The 10,622-nt window shown below is 41.0% G+C and overlaps 1 protein-coding gene across 1 annotated transcript in view; it reads right to left on the reverse strand.

Annotated features, from left to right (window-relative positions):
• Window positions 1-9,856, reverse strand: part of LOC103808968 (muscle, skeletal receptor tyrosine protein kinase-like) — a 31,580-nt gene extending 21,724 nt beyond the window's left edge. Inside the window, exons 1-5 of the mRNA XM_009081778.1 lie at window positions 9,778-9,856; window positions 5,705-5,831; window positions 2,321-2,472; window positions 801-928; window positions 172-313 (exon numbers count right to left, since the gene is read on the reverse strand). Coding sequence (XP_009080026.1) covers window positions 172-313; window positions 801-928; window positions 2,321-2,472; window positions 5,705-5,831; window positions 9,778-9,856 — 628 coding nt within the window. The remainder of the gene's footprint in view (window positions 1-171; window positions 314-800; window positions 929-2,320; window positions 2,473-5,704; window positions 5,832-9,777) is intronic.
• Window positions 9,857-10,622: the final 766 nt, after the last annotated feature.

The raw sequence follows: 10,622 nt of genomic DNA on the forward strand, positions 1-10,622 counted from the left end.
CCACTCCTCTCCTCCCCTCCCCCCCCCTCTCCCTCTCCCCTTTCCTCCTTTTAGGTCACACCCTAGGACATTTTGTTGGCATCCGTGTGATACTTCAGGTTAATTAAAGTTGAACAGATATGGACAAGGAGCTGGCACATGAAGCTGGAGCCTGGTAAAAGGATTACTCACCTTCCACTACCACAGTTGCAGGTTTCGAGTAGGCTGTGCCCAGACTGTTCTTGGCTACACAACGATATTGTCCTGCATCTTCTCGCTGAACATTGTGTATCCTTAAACTCCCTGAATCGAGGACAGCAATGCGAGCGTTCTCCTGCCAGAGGAATAAGCATTTGAGGTGAGGGCTGTACATGCAGGCTGCACACAAGCAACATCCGATATCTGTTTAAAAAGATTATGTTTACATGCATGAACATTATTTGTATTGTCCTACAACTGAAGAATCTGGATCCAGTTCTTCTTGCTTAGGATTGTCCTGACATACTCATCCATCACTGTTTTTGCAGATCAGTGAATTATAGCTTCAAAGGAGCTCTTGTTTATGAGAACACTGACAAGTGCATTCAGCAGCATTTGGCCACACTTAGCAGCAATAACGGATATATAACATAAAATATAGATACACAGAGAATATTTCATTTGTATGCAGAATTCTTGCAGATGCAGCTGTTTATGAGATAAGCCCCAGATTTCCCAAATGTTTGCTTCCTGACTACTAGAATTTAAAAATACTATAACCAATACTAACATTTTAACACAGCAAATAATTAGCATTACTTAAAAAATCACACTTTACTCACCTTTACAACTGTTTCTCCTTTGACCCATGAAACAGAAGGTTTTGGATTCCCCATTGTAGTGCATGGAAGAACAGCCTTTAACCCTTCTATTATTTCCACATTTATAGGTGGTCGGGTTATTTTGGGTCCTAAAATTTTAAAAGTCAAAAATTAAAGTTGAAATGAAGCTAAGAGATACTAGGACAGGACAAACTCAGAAAAGACAACAAAAATTCTGCTGGTTTTCTGCACATTTCTGAAAGACAGAGCAGTCTTATTTGGTCATGAGCTGCCTTGGAAATAAAACACTTTCTTCAGCACAGCATTCCATTTCAGTTTATGGGTGCAAAAACAGCAAACTTGCATGGGCATTTGTTTTCCCAAGTGGAGTTTGACAGCCATTTGAAATAGGGTCTGGGCTGAAATCCAGATTCAGATAAGAGTATTTTCAGTATTGAAGAATGTTTGCATTCCAGGTTTTGACATTCTTCATTGCATAAACACTGTCTTGTGTGAAGGCTCAAATCTGGACCTGAGCTTTAAACCCAGATTTAAACTGTTAAAAACAATTTTAACCCAGGCTTGCCTCTAGCTGAACAAGAAGGGCATGCAATCTCAATTAATATCCCTAATCAAAGGATTTATAGCTATGCTAGTGAAAAGGAGAAAGGCTCCTCAAAGAAAAAAATCAGTTAAACTCCCTTGAAGTTAAAAAACAATATATTTAAATTTATTTTACCCAAAGAAGAACACAGCCTAGACAACTCTGAACTAGGAGTTAGAAAGACCATCATCTAAGTATTATGGGAGATCTGACATTTTGATTCCTTTGCATGATACTGAACCAGCAATAAAACAAGTTTCAGAGAGCATCACCTCCTGGCACCCACCTGCAAGTGACTGGGATGCTGTAGAGCTCCAGAATTGCCACACCTTAAGGGTCATGCTTATTAGTGCATACAAATCCTTTCCTACAGACAGACGCTTTAGCCCTTTAAATACTGCCCTTTAAAGTGTTTGTGTAATTAATTGCAGCTATGTGAGTTCAGCTTCACTGAGTACAGCATGTATATACCCCTGCCTTCCATGTAGGATGAAGAGATTTACACTGTGCTGCTTCAGATGTTTCAACACTGCTATTAAGAGCATCTGAACATCATTTTCTTGATTTTGTCATCCTCAGGCATAAATCTGATTAGTGAAATCTTATGTTTAAATTCACAAGAGATTTATGCAATATTGCCACAGAGGTGTAATCTATCAAATTGCACCTCCTTTACAAAGTTTTGCAAAAAGGGCATTCTTAAATTTATTTTCTTTAACCTCTGATCCTAGCACAAGCGTGTGTTACTCGATGAGAATAATCACAACTGTATTAAGATATGATCCAATATGCCATCTCTGCCTCAAGGGTCCGCACACAGCCTCACAAGAATGAGCCTGCCCTGAACACAGATGCCCAGGAGCCATACCTGGGGATCTGCTCAGGCATTCAATTAAACACTTACACAGTGTAAGGAAGAAATTGCATACCCACTTACGCATTTTCACTTGGAGAGCCCCACAGCTTTGCGCAGCTGCTCCGACCCCGTTATCTGCTGTGCAGCAGTACACCCCATCATCACTGTCCTCCACGCTCAGAATGGTCAGGAGCTGCCCATTCCTCTGTATGCTGTACCGTGTGTCGAAGAGTCTGCAAGGCACGGCGCAGATCATCAGGGGTGGGAGGACAGCCAGAGATGGAGAAGGAGCATTGCATTTGTATCTGCAGACCACTGACTGCACTGCACATGGAAATAAGTTTTACCTTTTATATTTACTTTTTTTTCCTTTTATTTTTGGATGCCTGACTCTGAAAATACTGAGTTGGGTCTTCAGATTTGGTTAGGTTTTCACTAGACCACACAGTTCCTGACTGCCACTAGTGTGATGGCAATTATTCCTCCATCCAGATATTGGTAAAGTAATTAGGTATCATATTTGAGTTTCTGACTAACCAAGGACAGGCGTGAGCACAAATAATCTTTTCCAGCTGGGTCCTGTTTTAGATACAATTGCTCAAAGCAAGGGAACGACTGTTTATATAGGAGCTAGAACTGTCTGAAGTTGTCTAAAGAAACCTTCTTCAGATTATAAAAAAAAATAAATAAATGTTTAGTTCACTAAAGAGACAATTTTTACAATTGTGAATAAATGATGCAAACCAAAACCCATGTACTTTTTTGTCTACATCCAAAAGTGGTTTTGTCTGTTTCCTGGGGAAAAAAAAACCAAACCAGCAAACAAGCAAATAAATGTGCTGAAGTCATCTGAAGGTTAGAGGATTCAGAGATACCTACAGTTTAATGACAGCAGGCTTTAACCTGGAGACTTCAGAGAAGTCAGTAAAAGCCCTGAAGTTGAAGCTACAAATATACGGGATATTGTAACAAAGTATGTGGTACAAAGACCAATTGAGCAGGGGTGGGGAGTGGGAGCGAGGGGCGTGAAGTGATGCGGTTTGTACCCGTGTGAGAGCAAAGGAAAGCAGAAAGAAAGCTGGTGAGAAATTGGAGGGCTGATCTCCCGATTTTCATTGCAAAACTGCAAAAGTATAACAAAACTTCAGGCAAACAAGATTTGCATAGCAATTCATAAATTCCCCCATGTTTGATTTTCACACCTTCATTGATGCTTTTCGGAACCACTTTCATGCAATTGGACTTTGATTCTGACAGTAGCAAAAGGGTTATAACCTGAGGATTGTCTCTCAAGATATCACAAATACCTGATATCTAAGCATGCCCTGTTTTGTCTTTTACTGTTAACAATCACTAAGTAATCTCAATGTGCCATTTACCATGTTACAGGCATGTATTTCCTTTCAACAGCCTTTCAGTCTTTTATCTCCCTCCTCTTTTTCACCATGGGAAGAAAGAGCTCCTTGTAGTCATCCATAGAGTAAAAGATGGGCTGATACTATTCTCTTCTTTCCCTGAGGAAGGCTCATTGTGGGCAGCCCTGTCCTGGTAGGCGGGGCATGTAACCATTTTGCTCAGCACAGGGCACCTGCAGGTATACTTGCACAAGTTTTGATGCCAAAAGGAAAGGCACATCCAGAGGACTAGTGCTGACATGAGTCTCTGCCCTGTCCTATTCCCACTGAAGATGAATATTTACATACTCTTTTGTTTTGCAGATTAGCTTAGCTGTATGTTCAGGGTGCTGGAACCTTGGCAAGAGAAGAAAATTTTGTACATAAAATAACTTATATTTATTGCTTGCAATAACTAGACCCTTTGAAGTTTGACACATGCACACATAAAGACACAAAAATATATTTATTTGGGCATTTTTTTCAGGAAAAGAAAATCCACTAATCTGATCCTTTTCCATTGTGCAAATACTTCCATCTGAGTTCCTGGAAAATAACAGAAATATATTCATCTTATCTATTTCCCCCTCTTGGTTCTGAGTTTTTCTATCCAGCAACACTGAATATTAATGCCACACAGCTTTGTGAATGTGAAATAATTGCTGCTATTAATGTTGCTCCAGCAGCCTCACTAAAAGAATGAGGCACCTGAGCTCTCTGTCCTTTCCAGCAAAGATTTTTTGATCTGTATTTTCCTTATTTGGACAATGTTGTTAAAAAGGCAGCGTGTTTCAGAGAGAGTGGGATGGCTTTTAGAAAGGTGTGTTGAGCTTCCAGAAGAGGAGATGGAGGTGAGAAATGATCTGCCTTTCATATTACCTTAGAACCACATTTTAAAGACCATGGGGAGGGAAAGTCATGGTCCTGCATGAATGACTCTCTCTCCCAACTTTGATTTTCACGCATGATGTAACTGATGGGGAAGAAATTAGGAGAAAGGTGACCTGATTTGGAAATAACATCCATGAAAGTTCAGAACTCCATCCTCCAACAAAGCCAGAGTCAGACAACTAGGACCAGGGTTTTGCTGAAGTTGCAGGCAATGAAAAAAAGGTATTTCTGGAGGCCAGAATGTATACATGTAAATTTCAGCTTTTCCCCTATTCTAAAATGGTCTTCCAAGCAGTAAGACCTCCTTCTGCTGCTGGCTTGTTTGGACTCTCCCAAGAAAATACGTCAAGGGAGTTGACCCATTGGCTCGGTTCATCAGGAGCTTCTTTGGATGCTTGACTCCAACAGTGAGAGTCATGCTTCAGGTGACCATGTGCCTAACATGGACATCTCCTGTGGAGAACAGGCGCAAAGGTTGTGCTGTAATTTTCCTGTACAGAGTGGGTCACTAACAGCAATCTGAATGAGAAACTGATGTGAAGCCACATGACAGATGGAATGTGATTTCAGAGTTGGAAGATCAAGTACAGTTTTTTTTTGCAGAAGCCTGTCTACAGCAATCGAGCAAAAGCAAAGGTAACAACTTCCATAACACATTTCCAAGGTTGCCTTCTTCATATCACTATCTTGATGCCTGATGCTTAATATCTGACAGTGCATAACAATGAGAAGCCAGTTTTCCATGGTCATATACAAAACTAGAAGCAAACAAGAACGGCACGGCACAGCTCCTTCCATGCAAAGTTTTCAAGCACATTGAGACACTCAGGCAACAAGTCTGGCAAAGTTTCTTTTAAATATTAGCCAGCATCCTCCTTCTTTGTCAAAGGTAAACTGAGGAACAGAGCAGATTTAGTTGTCTGAAGTTGGAGAGCAAATTCCTTACATAGCTTGCAGCAGAAACCAACTGTCTACAAGCTCAAGTGTGTGAAGGCGTAGGAGCACCCTCCAGGTATTCTTATCACTCACGAAGGAACACAGATTCCTATATAATTACAGCCTCTCACTCTCTTCCCTGCTACGGACCCATTTTGATATTTTCATATATCTCCTTTATCATGAAGAAAAGCACTGTTAATTTTGGCAGGAGATACTGGAGTGGGCTGGGGCTGCTCCCTACCTGATGGGAATGCTGTTGCGTGTCCATGTAATCTCCGGCTCAGGATACGACTCCACTACACAGACAAACTTGGCAACATCCTCTACCAGCGCATCCACTGTTTCCAGAGGAGTGCTGATCAAGGGAGCTGTGTGAAGGAAGAGAAAATGAGAAAGCTTATGGTGTCCCCTCGAAGAGAGGACACAGCCTGTCAGATATATTTGGTGGAGGCAGCCATGTCCCTGCAGGGTCCTTCAATGGCATTTTCCTTTGTGGTGTCTCCGTAGCAAACAGAGCAAACCAAACTCCAACAAGCCCAATGCACCCTATGCCTCTAACCCTCCTCTCCCACAAAGTTCACACCACTAGATGGCATACTGCAAGGGCACAGGTGAAACTGTCCCCCTGCTACAAGGGTGGCTTTACATAGGCTGGAAGTGGAATGAGCAGCGCACAAACCGAAGCCAAGCTGACCTGCCCCTGGAGTGGGCACAGTGCCTCCCTAATGCAAAATTCATGACATTTAGGCTTATTACAGAATTTGTTCCACTCAACTATTTATCTTTTAAAACAAGCAAACAAGCAAACAAACAAACAAACCTGTTGTATAGTACTACATTTTTCAAAATCAGGTTCATAAGGGTCTTCCAGGATATTCAGATTTGTATCATGCCTAGCACACATTCTCTTTCTCACCTTTTCTTATCAAGTAGCATGAAGGTTAGAAGTCTGATGCTTATTATCATAGGCCTGTTGTCATACATTACTTGAATGTATAGTAAGAAACATTTGCCATCACTCTGGTAAAAGACCTGAATCACAGCTGGAAGGGATCAAAATATAAGCCTAGAGAATCACTTTTCTTGTGCATGGTATGCATTGCAGCCATTTCCTCCAAAGACACTTGAATGGCTTTTAATCTATGACTGTAAGGGACACACATCCAATATTTGTTGGAGTGGATTTCATTGACAACTGTGCTGAGATAAACTAATTTCATATCACATTCCTGAAATACCACCTTGAAAACATGTAGTGGATGCAGAAGTCCTCCCGTTCCTCACTCACAGTAGCAGTATCTGACCCACTGTTTGTCTTTTCACAGGAAAATCCCAATTGCTCTGTATCTGCTGGCCCTCCTTTGCACAAGAAGATTCAAATTCATGCCAAAAAAATAAACTGTATCAATTTTACCAATCCCTCCCTAAGGAAAGGGAAAAATAGAAGACACTCAGTGACTGAGAATAATAGAAAGTCTGTACCTTAATTCTTTTTCAGTTTACATGAGAGTCAAAATTAGAATGTATTTGGAGTTCTGCCAGAATGAAGCTAGAGGTAAAAAAGGACTAGCTTCCACTATCAGGTTTATGTAAAAATCTTAATGCATTTGACATTTCATTAGAACAAACCTGCCTCAATATTTCTAGATTATATGACTTCAGATTGCATCATTGGTAATGTCTATACTTACATAAATCTCAAAACTATAGCTAAGTTATCGTTAAAGATTGTATTAATTAAACTTTAATTAAAGCAAGTCCAAGACAGATTCATTTTTAAGATCACTTTTTTAAATCGTATCACACTTCAATTTATTGGATCATTTTGGGCTATATTAATTAGAAATAATCATCTGTATTACACCCCAGATGAATCCCATGCCAGTGAAATCAAATGGAAGATTTCCATAAAGCCTACATTTTCCTGCTACTGAAGGTTGTCTTAGGAGAATAAATTCAACTGATGGCTATCCTGTCTACTCCAAAAGGGATGTTGCTATTTCATGACAGAGTTTATTGGGTTTTGATGGCATTAACCCCAGAGTTTTAAAATCTAATTTTATATAGTATGTTTTTATTGCTGTTGTCCACATGCCTTGATCTCTGGGAGGATGTTTTTCTAACCCTGAGAAATGTAAATTTTTAGAGTAATGATAATTCAAAGCAACCACTTTTATAACTGTTGTCACAGTAAGAAAATAAGACCTGTCAGTTTTACATATTAAATAAATCCTCTAGAAACAGGGAAATACCTTTATGTTGTCTCTTTAATTCAATGGATGACAGAATATTGCCTACACCTAGTCTGATCTGGCACTTTCTGAAAGCCAGCACACAGCTCTTTGGGCAGAATCAAGCCTCATACTGACAGAAAATACTGTCCAAATTGACAGCACTATGGCAAAAGGAAAAGGAACAGTTTTACAGCTGCCTCCCCAAATTCTACATCCTCAAAGAGCAACTGTCCAACAACAGTGATGTGTCACTCCTTTTTACCTTTCTGATATTAAAACCAAGTTCTGGGCCAGCAGGGAAGTGAAGATAGTGCTGCCACAGCCAGGGTGAGGGGGTAGAGGGCATGAGTGTGGAGACAATGAGCAGCGGAGAATGCTTCCATTTTGTTGTGAGGTGGCAACAAAGCCCACAGAATGGCTGAGATGGTGTTTGCTTCTAAAAGCCGTCCAAGTAGCTCATGTGCTGGTATTAGCCTGAGTTTTCTCTGGAAATAAACTGAAAATTATGATGCCCGTATTACCAGATTTTAGCATGGGAAAATAAAATCTGAATAATGTATGAACATATCTGTCAACCCATACAAATGTAGCCAGGCCTTTCACTCACATCCATTGTGCCTTTATGACAGTTTTAGGTAGCCCTGTGGCTTTAAATAACATTGAAAATCAATTAACTTACATATGTGTAAGGCCACGCAGGTGCCCTTTTTCTGGATGTCAGCTGTAGTTTCCCGAGATAGTAAAATGACCCAAGGCTGGTCATGAGGCCATGAGAAAGCCAAATGCCCTCCTATCCCAGGCCCACCAGAAGCTTCCAAATTGCTTGGCTTGGATTTGGATTCACACTTTTGAAATCACACGCTAGGCAAACAAAACAAAGCAGAAACCAGAGCCAGCCCCTGAAAAAACCGCAGTTCCTCTGGTCAAAAACTGATCAGTTGTGTTTCCAGCTAATGTTGCAAAACCTCTATAGGACACCACTGGACTGTAGTCACGTTTCAGCCTCTCTTGGGGAACAAGCCAGTTCAGCCACCTGTGATGTTCTAGAAAAGGATACATATCTGTTCATTGCACTGTGACACCAGATAAAAAACAATCTATCCCTGTCCTCTTTGGTTTTCTTGTCTCTCCAATCTTGTCTTACCACAGCATTCAAACAGAGTCGGGCTCAACAACTTATTTTAGTGCCTTAGGAGTATATTAACATTTTTATTTTAAAAGGATTTTATAAAGAAGATTACCTCTTTTTTGTCCCATTTTGAGAACAACCTGACTGACAATTGTAAAAGCATAGCCCTACAAAGAGCAGCAGTGTTGACCTAATACGTGAATACTGGCAACCTCCTTAAGATACTGCTTTGCTTTCCTGAAGTGGCAAAGTTTCTGGTATGCTTTGAATGGTTCTGGACAATCACAATGCAGTAAAAAATGTTTTCCTACAGGATTGCCACATGGTATGTGCCACTGTTGCACTTTGTACCTCAAAGACTCTTCTGAAGAGATTTTTTTTCCCAGTTCTTTTGTTGGCTAAAAGTATATATGCGTGTGTCCATGTGCACACATGCACACAAGGTAGGGAGAAGGTATAAAGACTTTTATGTTATATGCTCTGTAAACCATGCATATTTGTATTTTTATATATATGCTTTGTAAAGACAACATAGCTATTTACTTCTTTTGAAGATTTATATAGTTATGAGCATACACTGGCATGCCGAACAAATCTTAGGCTGTGCAGCAGTGGGTGCTACCAGTCATTGAAACTTCTGAGCTCCCTTTGACATGAGAAATGTATTTCCCATCCAGCCTGAACCCAAAGATCTCCCCTGCCCATTACAAAAGATTACGTGCTTTTCATAGACAAAGAACCTTCCATTCCAGACACAAATATGATAATATTTTCACTGCTATCCTCCTAAATGCAGTAAAGTATGAATCACTGAAAGCAGCTCTTTTTTTTTTCTGGGAGCAATGCAGCAACACTCACCCCACCATGAACAAAGACACCTTCCCCTTTTCAAAACCTCCTTCGGCAAGTGGCAGAAGTAGAAGAGCAGGGCATAAACCTCTCCAAACAAACCTTTCAGGAGCATCTCAGCCAAGCTGAGGGCTGCCAGGGTGAGGATGTGCACCAGGGACACCTTCAGCAGGTCATTCATGTTTGATCCAGAAGGCATCCAGCTTCTTCAAGAAAAGTGTGCGGCACTCCTGGCTGGCTGCATTTCGGAAGTGGTGCGCAAGCAGAGCTTCTCTGCTAGTGACAGAGTAGGGTCTGAGGGATCTAAGTATAATCAGGAATTCTCCCACCCAGTGGTGGTGATGGACGTGGCCAGCTGGTGCGTACGCACTTTGGTCAGTGCAAAAGCGTGGGGCTCATGAAACAAGAGAAAGCAAATCCCTTCTGAATTCCTTCTGAGCAAACAGAGCAGAGTACAATGGGCAAATGCTTTTCCAGTGCAGTACCCTGCCCCAGTTCTGCAAAGTCATCAGACCTTTATTCCAGCACCGTGTAAGAGCAATAGTGGAAAAAATGTTTGAAACTGGATTTTCCTTCCCCCTCTTTTCCATTTTTCCTCTCCTCTCTCTCATACACACTCCCTCTGTCTTATTATAACCTTTCTAGATTGGCTGCAATATGCCACCTGTTGTCCTGCTGATAGCATTTCTTTTCTTAACAGATGTATTTGCGGGAGCAGGAGAGGTTGGCATTGGTGGCTGAAAGTCATTGGTGGCTCTTTGTCAAAGAGGTTGTCAGGGTTTGAGAACTGCTGCAGTACACCAAAAAAGCAAAGCTTTGGCCTGGAAACAGACCTCAGAATAAGTCAATATCCATAGCAGGAGCAACATTTATAGTACAGGAGAAAAGAATAATTTCATTTCACCATCAACAGAAGCCCAGGGGAATTGGGCATGGGTAAAGGCATT

The sequence above is a fragment of the Acanthisitta chloris genome, unplaced genomic scaffold (genome assembly GCF_000695815.1).
Source record: "Acanthisitta chloris isolate BGI_N310 unplaced genomic scaffold, ASM69581v1 scaffold32439, whole genome shotgun sequence".
Lineage (NCBI taxonomy): Eukaryota > Metazoa > Chordata > Aves > Passeriformes > Acanthisittidae > Acanthisitta > Acanthisitta chloris.